Source organism: Pongo abelii, chromosome 6 (assembly GCF_028885655.2).
Source record: "Pongo abelii isolate AG06213 chromosome 6, NHGRI_mPonAbe1-v2.0_pri, whole genome shotgun sequence".
Taxonomy (NCBI): domain Eukaryota; kingdom Metazoa; phylum Chordata; class Mammalia; order Primates; family Hominidae; genus Pongo; species Pongo abelii.
Genome location: NC_071991.2, coordinates 91,463,033 through 91,484,696, shown reverse-complemented (window position 1 = coordinate 91,484,696; position 21,664 = coordinate 91,463,033). Strand labels below are relative to the sequence as shown.

Here is a 21,664-nt window from a genome sequence, read left to right as displayed (position 1 = left end):
GAAAATGCATTATTCAATTAATGAAATTTGGCTCAATTTCTCCCATGGCAAGGCTGAACCAATGGTCTCTAATGAATTACAAGAGAAACAAATAATGTTTTACATTTCTCAAAATTTAACTTCCAATTTCAATGTATTTTTTTTTCAAATAAAGTGATTCAAACAGCCCATTGCTTTTGTGATTAACTTTCATACAAAAGTTAAAAAGTACCTGCTTCAGAGACAATTCCATGTTCAAGATTATCGATGAGTGCTGAAAATAGAAGTTAAATGTCAATAAAGATAATCATTAACAGGTTTTTATATTAAACAATATGTTGTTTTATCTGATGCCATATATCACTGAAGTAAACATCAAGTCTCTGTTACATAAGGAAATAAAGTTCTTATTGTTTGCTATTTTCTTCCAAAATGTAGTGATTGTACCTTAACAAAAATGATAAAAAGTTATTTTGTAGTATCTTATTAAAGATAAGTGACTTAAATGTATAAGAAAATACTCTGCATTGAAAATTGTTCCCAGTTACTCACAAGTATTCTTCTTCTGAATCTGCTTATCTTAACTGCTTCCATATAAGTCAAACTAGTGTTGACAAGAACATCTCCGTAATTATTTATTACCTCTCTCTGCTCTTACTTAGATCAGTGGTTCAAAAAGTTGTTTAAGTAGCAGAGTTTTGAAAAGTTATAGTGCTCTTTGTGGATGACCATATTCTTTACGGAACACTACACAATACTGGTGCACATGATTTCACGATATGAACTAAGGCTAGTTTTGTTTATAAAAAAATATGGCTCGATGCATGCAAGATAAAATCAGAAACATGAACACAAAAGCTAACAAACTAAAAAGGACAAGATGGTTTAAAAAATTTCCATCTACCTATCATCTATCTACTCTTTATTCATTTAGCACCAGCTCATATTTACTAATTGACAAGCAGTATTAGATGTTAAAGATTTAAAGAAATATCTGAAAGAAAAAATTTCAGTGAGAAAGTTCTATCAAATAGCATTTTTGTTATCAATTTTAAAAACATGGCCAAACTTATCACATTATATACATAAAATACGTTCAGTTTTTTGTTTGTATCTCAATTATACCTCAATAAAGCTGTTTTTAAAATAAGAAAAGAAAACAAAAGCTAGTGATTTATGTAATTTTAACAGCAGAATCCAAGTAATTCTTCTTGAACACTGTCTAACACCATCGAATGAGACTTGTTCTAATGTGCTTATGTGTGTTATAGGCACTGTATTTTTGGCCTCTGGGTTCACACTTATGTTTGACATCTGGCCTTCCCCTAGGAACCACCCAAGATTTTGTTTTGGTAGAGACACCAGATAGCAGGTCTTGTTCTTGTTAACTCCTTGACCACTATTATCATCACAACGTCAACAGGATCCTGTGGAACTCAGCATGTTAATTAACTTGAGCCCCTCACAGAGGAAGGCTTTCTTCTCTTTTAAAGCATTATTTACATGGAAACAATCCATTTTCATAAACTGTCTCAATAAAAATGTTACAATAAACAAAGCATATTTTAAAGAAGTTTTTCTGAGAAAAAAAGTATTTCAAATGTTATAATCAGCAAATAATTGTAAACTTAATTTTACTGAGGATTTACAAAACATGCCACAATTGAGAGTTATTGTTAAAAGTCAAAGGCATTCTCCAAATCTGGAGAACTATTCTTCTAGATCTACTAACTCTTTTTGGCGGGTGAGAGGAATTTAGCATACATGAAGACTTACTATCATGCAACCTATATATTTTTTAAATTTCCTTACAGAAAAGCAGGGACACATGATTTATACACTGGTCTATTTTTCTCAAATTCAATTGGGGAAAAATTGAAAAGTAAAATTTATAAAGTAGAAAAGCATCTGGATAGTAAAAGAGACCCCAGGCTTTCATTTAATGTGGCAATTTGTCTGACTATATGCTTAGAGAATGCAGTAATGAGAGGCAATCCCGGGAGCCCTGAATTCTGTGGTATTCTACAGAGGAAGGTGAGTCCCATTCCTAGTCGCTTATAAAACTTTTTCCACTGCTTTGGGAAAAGAAAACTAAGAAAGCTAATTTCGAAGGCTTCTTCAGGTAACCTGATGATGTATTAAAACAACGGTGCCCTATAATAAGGGCTACTCAGTTTCAACATCTCTTCTCCTGGCACTCTGGACTGAGTCTTACCTTGAATATCTGCAACTCCTCCAGTACTACCTCTTCCATATTCCACTTTTCCTTTGAAATGCTGACAACTTTGAGGACAGTTCCAATGTCTGAAAAAACACAACCCATGATCCCATTGTTTCTATCTCAAAAATTAGTGGTAAGCATATCCCTAGAAACCTTCAAATTATTCCCCTCACTTCTCTTTAAATGCCTTTCAAAAAACAGATTAAATGAAACATGCATGAAGTGAAGCTTAATGTATAAGTTTTGTCCTCCCAAAATATATCTTTTAGCAAGTAGAACACCCATTTATAGAGAGAATGTTAAAGGATGCATATTCAGAGTATATTCTTAACAAAAGTTATATATATATATATGTATAATTTAAATATTGTTTGAAATGTTAATAGAGCAAACGTTTTGGACCTTAACTTAAAAAGTTAAAAATATATTGAGATAAATTCTCTCTCTTCCTTCCATGTAATATATATTTATTAAGTAGTTATTATATTCAATTCACCATGAAAGACAGATATATATGCTTTTAATAATGTCAAATGAACAAAAAAATTGTTGAAGCTATCTGAGGGAAATTGTAGCTCACTCTTCAAATGTATTCTATCTTCAGAATCCTTAATAGATGAGAAATGGAAGGTTTGTTTAAAATTATTTAAGTTCAACTTAATACAAGGTTGATAATGCAAACCAAAAATTGACATTTAAAAGAGGTATCTTAAATACATCATCTTACATTGAAATTCCATGAAGTATCAGGTTAGTACAGAAAGAAAATTAAAAGAACAGTTTAGAAAAAGAAAAAAAATCCCACTTTAATTTATACAATATAGGCATTTTTAAACTTCTGAGCACTGGGGTTGGAGTATAGTAATGTATATAATAATGATCCTGTTTGCACAAAATAGTCTGAATTATTTAATTGTTTTTAAATAACTCTGGGATCTTTAAAGAATATTAAATGTACATTTTTCCAAATGTCAACATTAAAAACCTTTCTTAGCAGTCTATAATTTTCTCAGTAAAGGTTAGATAGTACCACCTAGTGGCTAAATGGCATTCATTGCAGTGAATTGTTGAAGACCTAGTTTTGGGTGGACAGTACAAATTAAGTGTCAAACTTGTGGGAATTAATAGCAACTAATTAATTCTACTTTTGACCCTTCAACAGCCGTCTCTGTTGTCTTGGGAATATCCCTTATTTTTCTGGTTTGTGGAATTGCCATCTGCAAAATAGGTTTGACAATTGATGACAAAGGTCCTCTGATTCTGCCACACACATACTTCCTAATAAACCTAACTTCTATAAGACCCATAATTTTTTAAAATAAAATTATTCTACAATTTTTTGAACTCTTAAATATCTATTGTAATAAAAATTTTTGTTTGTTGAAAATTCTTAATTTTTAATTCTTTATGAAATGCTTGATCCATTAAGTTATATAACATGATATGGAATACAGTGCTTTTGTTTTAATGATACATGTTATCTTTACTGCCATTAGAATTTGCATGACATTATTAGCTAATACTTTTACTTTTTTTGAGATTAAGTTTTTCTTTTTATAAAAACATTTTAATCGTTTTATAGTTACTGAGTTGACAAAGAAAAATACAATGGGCTTAAAAACTGGGTCTAGGAAATACATTTTAATGCACAAAATTCAAGAAGAAAGATCATCTCCAAGAAGTTTCTATTTAAAGGTCTCCACAAAGTAATGTTTAATGTTTCTGAAAATCTGTCTTAAGTCAACTAAGTCAGTGATTCTCAAAATCAGGTGAAGGAATCTTTTGGGAATATACTTGTAAAGAGAGGGAAAGGCAAAGTTTGAAAATAAACATTACTTTGCCCTACTTGTTTAATTTGAGTTCAAAATCATTCAACAAATATGTATTGAGCATGTAATGTAGAGCAGGCACATTGCTGTCAAATACATTTTGAAATCTCAAATATGAAGTTGGGAGATATTTATGATTATCAATTAAAAGCTACATAATTTTAAGAAATGCTGACAAGGTTTTATCTAATAATTACTCACTTTTATTTTGACCAATAAATATTTTTGAAGTTTTTCTTCTCTTTGTCTAATAATGAAAAATTCCTTTTGAAAAAATCCTAATCTAGTTTTAGCTTACCTGTTCCAAGAAACATTACATCGTACTGGCCATCTTCTGCAACGACATGATCCACCACTATCTGTGTCAGTCTGTAATCCACATTGATTCTCTTGAATGTTGGTCCTCCTGCAACTGGGTATACGGACTTATACATCACAGAGTGCCGCTTTATGAAACTGATGACATCATCTGGAAAATCTCGGGTGGATTTAATCAGTGGGTCATAGGTTTTGCTTGGACACTGAAAAGAAATGTGGAGGAAAGTAAAGACATTGTTTATGCACCTGAGAAGTTCACACTTATTTCCAATAAAGTTTGTATAGTTTATCATCAATAATATTAAATGAATGGACAACAGAGTCAATATGGAATCATGTGTACTTGTAAATAAATGCAGTGTGCCTCCAATAAATTTAAACCCAGTTTTCTCCTTCAAAAATTTTCTAAATTACATCTGCATTTTATAATGTTTCCATAGTGAATTCTCTTCTTATGAAGATTATTTCTTCTGAAGATTGTTTCTAATGAAGATATTTGAAATCTAACTTGAAATAACTGTTAAGAAACTGATCTATAAACATGAGAACATGTGGAAAGCCATTATTTTCAATTTCCTTTGAGTAATTTATAATTTCAGTTCAAATGAAACCATGTTTAATTAAAAAATAAAAAAGGAACAAACAGTTCACAAAAATTTCAAAGTATTTAATAGTTTGAAATTGTAATTATGTAGTTTCTTTTATAATTAGTGTGAAAATTACACTTTGAACAATTCAACAGCTCTTCTCCTAAAGAGTCTGCGAAGAAACCCTTAGGGAATTTTAGACTTCTGTCTAAAATTGCCTTATGTGCCTTTCAGCATCCACTAAATCAATAGTTAGCATGACCTGCCCCCTGGTGGCAAGAGTAAAAAGTTCAAAATGGTTCAAATCAAATGAATTTTATGTGCCTTTATCCAAAAATTAAGAGGAAAAAATACCTTAAAATTAGACTTTTTTTTTCCAGAAAATATCACCTCTCCCACATCCTAAATCCATTTTATGTTTAAACATATTGCAATTTAGGAAGGCACCTCGTATAGAACGATTCTTTTATCACATTTGAATTCTCAATGGACTAATGCATTCTTTTGGAGAGGAAAACTTTAGTCAATTGATGCAGTTATAGAGAATAAAATGATTGACAGTAAGGAAAGTTTTTTTTTAATGGTGCTTTTCTTTATTTCAGTTTTTAGAGAAGGTGGAAACAGTCTCCATGGAACTGAACCATTTATACTTGGCACTAATTAGAATCATGCCAAGGCTCCAAAAACATAATGTACTTCTCAAAATATTCAAGAGGGTCATTCTTAGGGAGCTGAAGATACTAGAACTAGTCCCAGTATTTGACTTTGACCCCAAATTTTATACCAATAAAATCATAATGGCTCATTATGAATTAGAAGAAATATCAAAGAGGTTGTACTAAAAGTCTGTTAATGTTTTTCTATAAATAATTTATCTTTAACAAAAATTTTCAATGTCTGGTATTAGGAAACTGATACTTTCTTGATATTTAGTTATTTGTCCCAGGTCTGCACCAGAGAGATTAGAAATGTCCTAGAATATTAGCCACTTTGCATTTACTTAACATATTCTTAACTGGATGTTGGTCTAAAGATCTAAGTCTGCACGTTCAGTCATTATTTCCAGCACTTAACCTTCAGCCAAGCGGAATCCGTTAACTCGATAATGGAAGAACCTTGCATTAAATAGATTAAGCAGGGACTCAAAATGGATATGGAGCTCAAATGATACAAAGCTCTTGTCCAATTATAGGCTACATGTTTGAGGCTCAGTCAAAGACGATTCATAGTAGGCTTATAATGCCTGCGGTTCAATCTGGTTGGCGTATCATTAAAATCAAAGCCAGAGCAAGATTTTGCCTGCACACATTTTTTAAAAAGCCCTCCAACTTCAGAAAAAATCACTTTTGACTTTGCAGCTGTAGTTGTGCAGTAGCCAAAGTTTTCAACGAAATAATATCATGACATTCAAGCCATAGTTTTTGATATCAAATTGTTAAATAATTAGAAATTTTAATGCAAGAAAGTATAGCTGAATGAAAATATGAACATTTAAGAAAAAAATAAATATGAATTTTCCTCATTGCTCTGACAAAAAAGGTTTAAGTGTAATAAAATCTAAAGGAAAAAAAAGGAAAACCTGGTTTCTATTGACTAAAAAATGATCTTTGAAAATATATATTTTTTCTTACGGCAGCTTTTCCTCATGGCATGTTGCCAGTGTTTGGATAAGATCTTTATCCTCTCAATTGCTATGTGTGATATCTCAGGTCTGCGTCTCCACTATGCTTGCACAAATGAAAATGATTTGGTGGAGTTACTCTCTGAGGTTCAGGATAGTACAGTTTGAATCAAATATTGTTATTTTAGTACATTCAAACCAGGGGAATTTTTGCTTTGATATCATATAGCTGTGCTGCACACAGATCTAAAAATAATGAGATGCCAAGCAATGTATGTAGGTAAGAGTAAAGTAGGAAAGAAAAATTCCGTAAAAGAAAAGAGAAAGTGTAGGGAAATGCTACATCTAAAGTGGATGGTCATTCATATTCATATTATTTTCCTTTAACAAATTCTAGAAAATTCTCCTATGGCAGCTATACATCTCAGGTATTAGAAATCTAGTGGGTTTTTCTCTGTATGTATGTAGTTTTAATTTCTAGGTATTAGCACAACTCACCTGAACATACCATAGGGGGCCATTTATTTCTGCCTCCAGTTTTCTTACATTTGCCAGATTAGCTCCTAGGAGCGTAGGAAATAAATCAGGAAACTTATTTGTGTCTCTACCCGCTGTTGTAAAATACTCAAAGATAGTATTCTTCTCTTGTGCTGGAAATATTAATACCAGCACAAAAGAAGAAGAGAAAATAGAACCTGCCTAGACACACCCTGAGATGAAAGTGGAAACCCGACAGCAACAAGCCCTGGTTCAGGGCCTATCTCCCATGGCTGGCTGCCACAGCTGGCTAGGTGTGATCATGTTATGCTTGGCAAGTCCGCGTGTTTGTCTAGGGCCTTTAGTAGTGGAATGGGAAGCAATGGATAAGAGGAGAAAAATTGTTTTTATCCAATGAGAGAACTTTTCCCCTTGGCAAAGCCCCAGACAGCTGTCAAAGGTTTTTTTCTCCCCGCAGCTTCAGGCTATTCTCTACAGGTTGCAGTTTCCTTTTAAACAAGACAGAGGAATGACTAATGTGAGGGAAGACATGGCAAAAGGAAGACTGAAGTAGGCTTTCATTTTCAGAAGCCTGAGTTTTATTTATAGAGTAAAAACACAAATGTAACAGTTGCCATCTTATCCCCCTGCTTATTCATGGAAGAGTCAACCTACAACAGATAAAGGCAAGGAAAGACCCTGTATTAAATATCAGAGACAAAGAGGCCAGGGGCAAACATATAGAGGTAATTTCTCTCCTTCCCTCTCCCTCTGTTTTGCTTTAAGATTCCCTTTCTCTTAGAGGAATTTCTATGCCAGAAAAAGCAAAACACTATTGAACATAGTAAATAGCCTGGGATTTGAGGAACTTCATTTTAAAAGCAAATTGTTTGCCCTGTGGAAAATAAAGCTGAAAGCCAGTTGGGAAGGTTAATTTCTTTTGGAAGCCCCTTGACCATCTCCATTTTAGGGAAACATGGCCTACACACAGTTAAAGGGAAATGATAGTGATATTTTGTGATACATCTCCTTTAGTGTAATCTGTTTTAGGAATCTGGACTCAGGATGTCCAGAGTCTAGTCCAACCCCTGCTTCTCCCTTCTAGAACCAAAACCAGGAATGAATGAACAGAACTAGAGATATCCTCAGTAATTTAGAGAGATGATAAAGTAATTGTTATCCAATAAGTAGAAGGTGATAGAGTGAGCGAATATTAAAGAGAAAATAAAACTGTGAATTCAATATGATAGAGAGACATGACTGAGCCACTGATGCCTAAAATGAGATATCCCCAAAAGTTTTCCACAGATTTTGAATTAATTAGGAAAGACTTGCTTAAATGAAACAAACAAAAACAATAAGATGTTAGCTACATTCCTCAGGTACACAAATGGGAAGATAGTGTGAGGCACTATGAGAGAATTCCTGCATCATACTCTGTAGTTTTCAGTCTCCTTTGGTAAGACTATCATAGTCTAACACTAGACAAATTAGTAGAAAGTTCTGGATATTATTTTTGAATTACATTTTTTCTTTGGTCAGTTACACCTATGTTTGAAAGTCAACTGTAAAACATGTCTTTTAAAACTCTTACTTAATGTGACCAGCATAGTTTACAATTAAAATCTAATGTATGAGGTTAAGAAATACATATATTCTGAAAACCATCAGCTGTTTAGGAAAAGAATGTATTTAGAATCATGCTAAAGCTCAAGTCAAATAGTTTAGGTGGGGCAGAAAGAGAAAACAGGGTAGCTAAAAAGTTTTGAACTTGTGGAATCCATGGTTACCTCAAACCCCTGCTGTTGAGAAGATTAAGCAAGGTAAAATTTGGAATTTCTAAGCAATATTCTAGTTCTAGTTGAAGAACACATTACATACTTCAAGTCTGCTATGGAAACCCAATTGTTGATATTATGTATTATTATCCTATGATCTATCTTCTCCAAGATTTACTTTTGTAAAGCAAAATCAGAAACCAGGCTCAGGCATGGCAGTGATGCCTTGATATGTTAGAGTAAAAAAGACCTTTCTACAACCGAACAGTATGCCAGGGCCCAGAGCTGGTTCAGGGTAGTGCATTTGTAAGACGAATTTTTCAGTGGACCCAGAATCAAAAGAACTTTATAATTTTTCAATGACTCTTACAATGTTAGAAAGTCTAATGATTTAATGGGAAATAAATGACTGTCAGATACATCTACACGTATATCTCAAGTTTGGAGGTTTTATCTTATAGCAAAAAAGAGGAACAATAAAGGCCCTACAGCAAAGAGAGGAAATTTTTAGCATTTGCCTTTGATTTTCTCTAGTGAAAACCAATGTGAGTTGTACATGATGGGGCTTTTTGTTAGACAAAGATTTGAAATCTTGCAGAGGGAGAGATATTTCATTATTTTACATTGGTGATAGTCGAAAATATTTTTTTTCTTAATAAAGTTTTACAGAACATTCTTAGTCAAGTTTTGTTAACCAAGATTTATAGGATATTTTATTTTATTTTATTTTCTCACTAAAAGGACGTATTATATTCAGAAGTAAAACCATGGAAGACAATTAGCAGGAAGAAGGAGGTTAGCTTAGTGTTTTTGATGTTTTATGTGGCTTAATGTTTGTTTTCCCAACATAAAAGAAATATTAAACAAGGGTCTTATTGAACACAGCAGCAGCTTTTGGGGTTCTGTGTCTCACTTTGCAATCTGAGCTGACCATGCACACAAACAACTGTGTCTAAGTGACCTGCAATTGGTATTGAGCTTGGCACCGCCTACTATTATATGGGTGTTTTCCAGCAAGGAAAAGTAGAGATAATTGCCAATGATCAGGGAAACCGAACCATGCCAAACTATGTCACCTTTACGGATACCAAACAATTGATTGGTGATACTCCAAATAATCAAGTTCCAATGAACCGTGCCAGCATGGCTTTTGATGCCAAATGTCTGACTGGTTGCAGATTTGATGATGCCATTGTCCAGTTTGATATGACATATTGGCCTTTCATGGTGGTAAATGATGCTGGCAGGCCCAAGGTCCAAGTAGAGTACAAGAGAGAGACAAAAAGCTGCTCCCCATAGGAGGTGTCTTCTATGTTTCTGACAAAGATGAAGGAAATTGCAAAAGTCTACCTTGGAAAGACTGTTACTAATGCTGTGGTCACAGTGCCAACTTACTTGAATGTCTCTCGGTATCAGGGCTATCAAAGATGCTGGAACCATTGCTGGTCTCAATGTACTTGGAATTATCAATGTGCCAATTGTCACTGCTATTGCTTACAGTTTAGACAAAAAAAAAGGTTGGAGCTGAAAGAAACATGCCCATCTTTGACCTGGGAGGTGGCGTTTTTGATCCTCACTATGGAGGATGGAATCTCTGAGGTGAAATCTACAGCCAGAGACACCTACTTAGGTGGAGAGGACTTTCATAACTGAAATGTCAACCATTTTACTGGTGAGTTATAGTGCACACGTGGAAGGACACAGTAAGAACAAGAGAGCTGTCTGGTTTCTCTATACTGCTTGTGAACTTGCTAAGCATACTCTTCAAGCACTGAAACCAGTACTGAGATCAATTCTCTTCATGAAGGAATCCACTTCTATATCTCCATTAACTGTGCCCAATTTGGAGAATTGAATGCTGAGCCTGTTCTGTGGCACTCTGGACCCCATAGAGAAATCCATCTGAGATGCCAAACTAGACAAACCACAGATTCCTGATATTGTACTGGTTGGTGGTCCTAATTGTATCCCCAAGATTTAGTAGCTTCTCCAAGGCATCTTCAATGGAAAATAACTGAGTGAGAGCATCAATCCTGATGAAGCTGTTGCTTATGATGCAGCTGTCCAGGCAGCCGTCCTATCTAGAGACATCTCAAAATGTTCAAGATTTTCTGTTTTTGGATGTCACTCCTCTTTCCCTCGATATTAAAACTGCTGATGGAGTCATGGCTGTCCTCATTGAGTGTGATACTACCATTCCTACCAGGCAGACACAGACCTTCACTACCTACTCTGACAAGCCTAGCATGTCATTGCCAAGGATAAAAACCTACTTGGCAAGTTTGAGCCCACAGGTGTACCTCCTGCACCCCATGGTGTTCATCAGATTGAAGTCACCTTTGATATTAATGCAAAGGGCATCCTCAATGTCTACTCTCACTGATGACAAGGGCCATTTGAGCAAGGAAGACATTGAGCCTATGGTCCAGGAAACTGAGAAGTACAAAGCTGAAGATGAGAAGCAGAGGGACAAGGTGTCATCCAAGAATTCACTTGATTCCTATGTGTTCAACATGAAAGCAACTGCTGAAGATGAGAAACTTCAAGTCAAGATTAACAATGAGCACAAACAGAAGATTCTTAGCAAGTGCCATGAAATTATCAACTGGCTCGATAAGAATCAGACTGCAGAGAAGGAAGAATTTGAACATACACAGCAAGAGCTGGAGAAGTCTGCAAGTCCATCATAACCAAACTGGACTAGAGTGCAGAAGGCATGTTAGGAGGAATGCCAGGGGGATTTCCTGGTGGTAGAGCTCCTGCCTCTGGTGGTGCTTTTCAGGGCCCACCACTGAAAAGGTTGATTAAGCCAACCCAACTATAGATGTAGCATTGTTCTACATAGTTAAAACACTGAAGAACCCAAATTTGTAGCAAATTCTATGGCAGTTTTAAAGTCGAGCTGCTATACTAAATTACTGGACATTCTCAATACTTGAATATGGAACATGTGCACAAGGAAAGGAAATAACATTGCACTTTATAAACATTGTATTGTAAGTGGAAAATGCAATGTCTTAAATAAAACTGTATTTAAAGTTGGTATCAAAAAAAGATTAAACAAAAGGAAACTAACCACAACCTCCACCCCTGAATAAAAAAAGATTTTGAGCTGAAAATGAGCATTTGTTTAATGTCTCTAGTGCTGGATAGTGGAAGAGGCAATGCTGGAGTGAGAAGTCCAATCTTTAGGTACTCTACCCAGGATGCTTCTTACCATGTTATGATGTTCCTTAAATATGGCTTTGTTTCAAATTTTTGAACCAAGAAATTTTCAGGAATCCTTAGAATCACCATTTTTCTCCACCTATTTTTTTTTAAACTAGATATAAAAAAAGTAAAAAGAACAGGCTTTTCTGGTGTTTGAGCTATTAATAGAAATTATCATGCATTTATGTTCATCAGCGTCCACATAGTAAAATGAACTTATGAAATATTTAAAAAGTACCTATAACTGCCTCCTTTTATTTCCCACCAAAAAATGGAGACTTAGTTGGGAAATTCATGTGTAAGCTTTTATCTGTAAAAGTAAAACTAAAACAACTAACATTTAACGCAGTAGCAATTTGGGAGTAAATGGAATTTAAAAAGGAATCATTATTTTTACAAAATCAGACATTTAGTAGTTATTTCAAAATGGTGGCAAAATGATTCAAGCGAAGTAAAACATGCATTTTATATTTGAACTTCAAAAACAAATATTTTCTCTTCACCTTTTTGATAAGGGAATGGTTTAAAACTGAAACTCACTTTTGAGCAAACGTTTACTAATACTTTACACTTACTTACGCATAAATCTTAAAAATCCCTTGGCTACACGGAATAAAACTGCAGAGTACATCAGTTATAAAAAACCAACTATGAAGTTGGAAATTTTCTGCCTTTACAAGTCTTTCTTAGATTCTGGGTTTTCTAGCAGTCTGTTATTTTGGGCTGGATTCAATGTGGTTTCTATATCTGACCTGTATGATTGATTCACTGTATCACGGAATTTTTAATATTTTATTTCACTTGGAACTTCTTATTACCAAGACCTGGCAGGGCAACAATGATTGAAAAAATCCACCTGAACAAAATATGGCTTGTTCAAATATTCTAATTGGACACCAGAGGGCAGAAGAATCACTTGAAGTGAAGGAATTCTATACTATATCCTTTTGCATCCTTGCTTTTCTAGGCTTATTAACATTGCAGAGCAGTGATGTCATGGTTAAGCTAAGAGTTTAGGTTTGACTTTTTGTCAAAGAAGTACAGCATTCTGTCAAAACCAAAAACTTAAAGTAAGCATGACACACTGAAAGTTGTAGTGTTTATTTAACTGAGTGATAATGTCAACAGAAGTCTCACTACTGGGAGAACAACTTAGAATTCAATCTTAATAGGAATACAGATGCAGAAAATGTAAAAACAATTTTTTAAAAAATAATCTATGTTAAAGCTTTAACTTAAGTGAAATATGGCTTTTAGTAAAGGTTCTAACAATTTCATAGAAAGCAAATTATTCAGCAATACTTTTATTAAAGTAAGATGTGTTCCTCTGAATTGTACTTAAGAGAAATGGTAAGTGTAGTAAAGTTTCAAATTCATTATTACTTGTGCAGAGAATAGACAAATCTCTGGAAAAATAGCATAAAGTTCTGTTTGGTTGCTCATTTGTTATCCCTTGAAGGTAGAACAAAAGGTAGGTTAATGGCTTTTGATTTGGAGTTAAGTAGAGTAAGTTTAATTCCAGTCATAACAATTCATAAGCTGTGAGACCATGAACATATGTTTACCCTCGCTGGACTTGTTTCTTATCTATAAAATTGGGATAATAATATCTACTCTATGTGTTTGTTTTAAGAATGTAGTGAGATAACATATAAGGGTTTATCAGAGTGTCTGGATCATAAGAAGTGTTCAGTAATGACTTTGATCAAAATATTCTGGATATTTAGAGAGATAGAATCATCACTTTATGTAAACAAAAATTACTGAAATTGGGCTGCTTTTAGAAAACAAATACTCTCACTCATAGGTGGGAATTGAACAATGAAAACACATGGACACAGGAAGGGGAACATCACACTTCGGGGACTGTTGTGGGGTGGGGGGAAGGGGGAGGGATAGCATTGGGAGATACACCTAATGCTAGATGACGAGTTGGTGGGTGCAGCGCACCAGCATGGCACATGTATACATATGTAATTTACCTGCACGTTGCGCACATGTACCATAGAGCCTAAAGTATAATAATAATAATAATAATAATAATAAAAAGAAAAAAAAAGAAAACAAATAAGAAAGAATGCCAGGAAATAATGTAAAATTCAATGCAGCTAATTTTAGGTGGGACATTCGGCAGTATATCAATCAGATAAATATTAGGAAATAAGTGCATATTAGAGAATATTAACAAATAGAGAGAGAAGACTGATTAGAAAATTCAACATTCCTCTTCATTCCGCTATTTTTGGCAATATGATATTGGGAAAGTTATTTAATTATTCTGGGTATTCATTCCCTCCCCTGTAAAATGAGGGTGAATTACGTGGTCTTTATCATTCACTCCAGTTCTTACATTCTCAAATTTTACAGGCATAGTTTATCTGATACGCTGTGAAATATAATTTCAATGATTTCAATGATTTAATGGTAAAGGGTATTTGTATAACAGATTTTCACATCACATATATGATGCTCCTAAATTCAACATCAGTATTCTAAATATAAAACATAATGTAGAAAAGCAGACTAATAGCTTTGAATGCTAATAAAAAACAAGATGTTGTAAAAATGACTGAAGAAGCAATGAAGTAAAAGGCTACCTATCTATGCATGATTTTAGACATTTTCAAATTTGGTCACAGTGATTTCAAAGAGAACACATAAGTAACTAGTTATTTGGAAATAGCTGATGTCCTTAGCTACCACGGATTTCTAGATAAAGCCTGCAAACATGTTAGTAGAAATGATTGTCACTATACTAACACAAATCAACTGGATAGGGTTGATCAATAAAAATATTTAAAAATACCTCAATATTATCAGTCTCATACTAATAAATTTATATTATGTGGTTTCTACTTATCTAAAGAGAGCATAGATATAACAGTTTAATTCAGTACAACCAAAAAGAAAATCCTCCTTCTTTTAACCGCAACTGTAAAAATAAATAAATAAATTTTGACAGTAACTGGCATGTTTAAAATCTCTCTAAGTTCTATAAAAGGACATAATATTTGATGAAACAGAGTTTTCTTGGTGGAGTCTTCCAGAGGGAGACTTGGTCTTTCTGTCTCTATTACTGATTACAGCCTTAATAGGGGCTTCGGTGGAAAGATTCTTTATTAGGCATGGTTCTCAGAGCTCAACTTCAGGTGCAAATGTGTTTACATATTTTTACAGGAATAGAAATTGTATGATAAATATTAATGTTGAGAAAAAATTGAGTAATAACTTCCTTACATGACCCTTCTTTAGTCCTAATAATGCTTTTGTTTTCCCAAATTGTTAGAAAGTAAAAATTAAGTATTTATTTGATGGTTTAGATACAGGCTATTTGATAAATAATTTTGAACTTTTCAAGACAATTTCTTACAGCATAAAGACTATATTCTGAGTAGTCAGCAGAAGAGACCAGTATGTTGAACATAATTCAGTGTTTATTTTCTCATTGATGAAAAACACTCCCCACCGACATTTTTGTTTTCCTACTTTCGGGGAGTCTCTTACTCACCTTTCAGAGAAGGGTCTGTGTACTTATGAGGACAGTCATGTAAAACGTGAGTTCTCTTTAAGCTTCGCATGACATTCACAGCTCTTTTAGGCAGCAGCAGGGAAAGCGGTGACAAACACCACTTGAAAAGCATCTTAACTTACACTCGAGTTGGAAAATAATGTAACCAGGATGCATCAGCATGTAGTCATTTTGATAATTATTTTCTATTTCTGAGTATTATAGGACTCAACTGCTGGGTCTACATATGCAAATAATTTATTGTTGTTGTAATTAATGTGAATAGTCTCAGCTTCCAATTCATTCTCCTATAATATCTAGATAATTGAAAAAGAATATGGCCTGAATGGTGACAGTCTTTATTAAAAACAAATGAAAACAAACAAACAAACTAAAACCCCAAAACCAAAAAGCTCGTGTAGTAAGAAAAGGCTCAGAATGTGACAGTCTATAATATTTAACCCCAAAGTATTAATAGAGTAAAATTGACCCTTCTAGAGCTGTTTTCCCAATTTTAAACACACACACACACACACACACACACACACACAATCTCCCATGGAAGGTAAAAATATATAATTTAACATTTTTGTAGTGCAACATCATAGTATAAGAACTAATAACTGGTGGGAGTTAGTGTAAGAACAATGACATTGAATTTACAGTATGATAGTAAAGAACCAAGAATTTGGAGCTTGGGGTTGAAACCCAGCCCTATCACTAATTAGCTTTGTGACCTTGGGCAAGTTACTGCACTCGTCTATGCCTGACATTCCTCATCTGTATAACGGAATTAATAATAATAGCATGTGTTCATGGGACTATGATCAGTATTAAGTAAGTTAATATTTGTAAAACATTTAGAATAATATCCCCATATCCTAAGTGCTATATTACTATTAAAATATAAGTAAATGAAACTAGAAAGTACAGCTGTGATATTCAACGAATAAAAAATAGTTAAAAAAGCATTAGAATGACCTAGGCCAGGCATGATGGCTCGCAGCTGTAATCCCAGGACTTTGGGAGGATGAGGTGGGTGGATCATCTTAGGTCAGGAGTTCGAGACCAGCCTGGTTAACCTGGTGAAACCCCATCTCTATTAAAAATACAAAAATTAGTTGGGCATGGTTGTGCACACCTGTAATCCTAGCTACTTTGGAGGCTAAGGCAGGAGAATTGCTTGAACCCGGGAGGCAGAGGTTGCAGTAAGCCAATATTGCACCTCTGCACTTTGGCCTGGGTGACAGAGCGAGACTGACCAAAAAAAAAAAAAAAAAAAAAAAAAAAAAAAAAAAAACCTAATTAAAAAACGGGCTAAGTACTTGAATAGACATTTCTCCAAAGAAGACATATGAATGGCCAATGGGTACATGAAAATTGTTCATCACTAATCAACAGAGAAGTTGAAAACAAAACCACAATGAGATATCACTTCATATCTGTTAGGATGGATAATATGGATAATATCATAAAAACAAAAGACGAGTGTTAAGGAGGATGTGGGGAAATTGGAACCCTTGCACACTGTTAGTGATAATGCAAAATGGTACTGCCACTATGGAAAACAGTGTGGCAGTTCCTCAAAAAATTAAAAATAGAACTACTACGTGATGCAGCAATCCTGCTTCAGGATATTTATCTAAAACAATTGAAATTAAGATATCAAAGATATATGAGATATTATCACTCTTAGATTCATTGCAGCACTATTCACAATAGCCAAGACATGGACACAACCTAAATGTCTGTCAACAGACGAATGGATAAAGAAAATGTGTGTGTGTGTGTGTGTTATATGTATATAATATATCTAGGATTTTATATCATATACCTATATACATAATATATATGAGACTTTTATCATATATAAATGTATATATGATATATGATACATTTATGCATACATACATCATACATATATTTATATATGATATGCATCATATATATCTATATACAGGTGATGCATATATAATATCTTTGTATGTGCATATAGATATCATACATATGGGATGTGTGTATGTGTATATATATACAAAATGGGACTGCATTCATCCTTGAAAAACAAGGAAATTCTACATACACTATGCAACAACATGAATGAATCTTAAGGACGTTATGTTGAGTGAAATAAGCCATTTGCAGAGAAATAAACACTGCATGATTCCACTTATATAAGGTATCTATGATAGTCAAAATAATAGAATCAAAAAGCAGAATGGTGGTTTCCAAGGCTAGGAGGGAGCAAAATGGGAAGTTACCAATCAATGGACATACAGTTTCTGTTAGCTAAGGAGAATAAGCGTTAGAGATCTGCTGTACAACATTGTACCTATACTCAACAATAATGGATGGTAAATTAAAAAATTTAAGGGGGTAGGTCTCACATGAAATGTTCTTATCACAATATTAAAAAGAGAGAAAATTTAAAAATGAGTCCTGAAAATCATAATATTATTTGAAAAAAACATGTTTCCACAGACATCGTTATCACTTTATAATCAAGTCAGAGACCATCTTTGAAACAAATTTATATTGAGGAATTATTAAGGGGAAAATAGAGATGGTTGTATAGTATGCTTCCCAAATTTAATTAAGTTATATAACAGGAAGACGGAAACAGAATTCGGAAAGCATAGCTAGTTCTCCTTTAAGAATGAACATATGGAAAGATAATATTCAGTAAAACTTGAGGAGTTAAGTCAATATTTTTCTCAGATATTTTGGTAATTATATTATACCTCTTGGTAGTAATATTCAGAATAAATCCAAAATGAAAAAAAAGCATATTTCCTCTTTAATATTAGGTCAACAAATAATCCTGATGTTAAAATAACTTAAACTGTCATAATAATATCAACAAACGTTTTAAAAATCCCTTTACTTAAAATGCATATAACAGCATTTTGAACTGCAGTTGTTTTTTGTTTTAAACAATTGTATAAACTCTAAAATACATTCTTACTTACATCATTTGTGCTTTAAACGTGATTTATATTATTTGAAAAAAATTTTTGACCTAGGGTTTTCTAAAATTCCTTTCCCATTTAAAAAGTGCATGTTATTCTAAGGTACAATTCAGTAAAGAAAAGATAAATGCATACCAAAAAAGAGATAAATTAAGTGAACCATTATGATGTCTTTTCAAAGTAGATGTCTTTTCAAAGTAGAAGTGGGGATTAGAAGACTTGAGCTATCTGCAGAGCTGTATGTGAGAAATAATACTTCTTTGACATTTCCATGTAATTCAGAATAGCTGTCATTCTAGATAACTAAATCTTTCCAATGATTCTATAAACATAAACATGTTGGGGATAAGCTCCACATTGTCCCCATGGTTAGATCCTTATGACATAGTCCATTGTTTCTCAAAGTAACTAAAATTCTTATTGAAATGTTAAATTTCAATGAAGGATGAAAATGCTAATACATCACTGCAAATAAATAATAGTTATTACAGCACATGTGGCTCTGGTGAATAGCAGAATTTGTTACAATTAAATTAAGAATTAAATATGAGCTTAGGAAAATAATTTGATTATTAAGTTGGATACATACTGTACCAGGCCGTGGATAAGGAATTCTCCCATCATACTGCACCCAACGATGGTCTGCACTTTCCTTGTGAGCATATGGACCGTTAAAAACTGCTCTGATGTCAGCCATGCTATACACACAAACAGCAGAGCCTTTGAAGATGGAGCTGAAAAAAAAACAACATCATTCGATCATTCACTGATGAATTCAATAAACATTGACTGAGCACATACTATCAGCAGGTGCTGTGGACAAAATTTACTTAGCATATTAAATTTGATGGGTACTGTAGACACAATGTGCCTATGTCCTCAAGTGGCTTATAGCCAAGCAATTCTAAATAAAGTGTAATAATAACTCCATTGCTAGTAAATATAGTAAGCAAAGTAGAACATGCGTTGGTACCCAGTATAGGGCTGCCAGCTAAGTTTTCAGGGAGGAGGTGTCATCTAAATTGACACCTGATAGATAAACAGAAATTATCTAAAAGAAATCCTGGAGAATAAAGAGGAATATGCATGAAAGAGTATTATATTTATTTACATGTTCTTCCATGTAATTTTATTTAAAGTTATTATAGCATAATGCCTTCCAAAGGCTTACAAAATAAAAAGTGACATTATGTACTTTTTAAAAAGAATTATTTAAATATTTGAATAATAATCCTCTCATTTGTTTTCTTACAGTGAATGAATATCCATAAACATTAGTTGCTAAATGATATATTTATATGATTTTTATTAAACTGATTTTAAAATGTTGAAACAATCTTTTTCTTTTTGGTCCTCCTTGAATTTATGAGTTTATGTATTACAGTAGCTCATCTGATACTAATTACAATTACACAGGATTAGAGAAAGTATTAAGAGGCAAAAAACTCCAAAGGAATTTTTTCAAATTTTTGCAAACTAATAAAAATTAACACTAATCAGATGTCTTTTTTTGCTTTATTTCTAGAAATAAAAAGATATTTTCTTCGAGTTGAAAACCTTTAATCATTCCCATTTTCAAAAATGAGATCACCCTTTATGATCTAAAAAATTTATTAAAAATCTTAGCATTTCCCACCTATGAGTGAGAACATGCGGTATTTGGTTTTTTGTCCTTGCGAATAGGTGGGAATTGAACAATGAGAATACATGGACACAGGAAGGGGAACATCACACACTGGGGCCTGTTGTGGGGTGGGGGGAGGGGGGAGGGATAGAATTTGGAGATACACCTAATGTTAAATGATGAGTTACTGGGTGCAGCACACCAACATGGCACGTGTATACGTATGTAACTAACCTGCACGTTGTGCACATGTACCCTAAAACTTAAAGCATAATAATAATAATAATAAAAACTTAGCATTAACAGATAAGCTAATGATTCTCTAGCATGGTGACTCAATTATTAATATTCTTGGAATGACATTAATGGGAACCTTTGAGAGGTAATGGTAAATAGGTAGGTGGAAGAAAACTAGATGCTGAGAATGGAGGTGGCATTGCCACAAAAATCACAGAATCTGCCTAGGATATTTTAAAGATATGATGACTCATGCTTGATGGCATTGCCATTATTGCAGGTTAATTATGTCTTCTTGTTGGACAAAGGATATGACATACATTCCAATGTCACCTTGGTCTCTAGGATGGCATTAAAAACAAAACAATAAAGTATAGGAAGAACAAAGAGCTAACTTGTAACTTCACACTCTGGGTGGGCAGAAACTTAATAGGAGAAAAAAATGAACTATCTTGGGGCTATATTTTCCTGGCACATATCCGTGCCTTGTGTGTGGAGCACAGTGACTTCAAAGAAAGTTCTGCAACTGGAAAGGTGCCAAGAGAACTAGGATTGAGATACTTGACTAGAGGCACTTCTTGTACCTTTTTATATTAGGATATAAATTAACAGGAAAATGGAGTCCAAAATAGCAGCTTCCTAGGATATCTTCTTTATTCTCATATTTAAACATTTACATTCTGTATCTTATAATTAACCAAATAGTATTTTGTTTTCTGATCTATTCTGAACCAATAGTGCATTTCAGTTTATGAATAAGGTATTGTGAACAAAATCAGGATTGTGCCACAGAAAAAAATTAAACTATATTGTGCATATAAAATAGATTAAAAATTTATTCACTAGGAGGCAGTAAGACCTTTTCTTCAGTACCAATACCAGTATCTTCAATTCCTCCTATACTGATGTCAATATACTTTGATAAAGTTTGAGAGCAGAGCTGTGGAAAATGTGAAAACTATTTCCAACAATATAGGCTGTAACAGGGAACAGGAGTAAGGGTGTGCTTTGAACATAGTCAAATTTAAGTTACTGAATACTAAATAAAATTAAGTCTGTAGGGCCCCCATATTCTTTGAGAAAGTTTCATAGATGCTAGTACAACTTGTTTTGTTTTGTTGACAGAGTTTCGCTCTTGTTGCCAGGGCTGGAGTGCAATGGCACAATCTGGGCTCATTGCAACCTCCGCCTCTCAAGTTCAAGTGATTCTCCTGCCTCAGCCTCCTGAGTAGCTAGGATTACAGGCGCCCGCAACCACATCTGGCTAATTTTTTGTATTTTTAGTAGAGATGGGGTTTCACCATGT

At 33.7% G+C, this 21,664-nt stretch overlaps 1 protein-coding gene and 1 pseudogene across 2 annotated transcripts in view; one reads left to right on the top strand and one right to left on the bottom strand.

Annotated features, from left to right (window-relative positions):
- SEMA3D (semaphorin 3D) overlaps positions 1-21,664 on the bottom strand; it is a 192,076-nt gene that overhangs the window by 20,907 nt on the left and 149,505 nt on the right. For both annotated transcript variants that reach the window (XM_024250396.3, XM_009243069.4), the window contains 4 exons: positions 19,087-19,231; positions 4,328-4,550; positions 2,195-2,283; positions 212-253 (listed from right to left, as the gene is read on the bottom strand). In XM_024250396.3, the coding sequence (XP_024106164.1) occupies positions 212-253; positions 2,195-2,283; positions 4,328-4,550; positions 19,087-19,231 (499 nt within the window). The remainder of the gene's footprint in view (positions 1-211; positions 254-2,194; positions 2,284-4,327; positions 4,551-19,086; positions 19,232-21,664) is intronic.
- Positions 9,855-11,618, top strand: LOC112134410 (heat shock cognate 71 kDa protein-like; annotated as a pseudogene).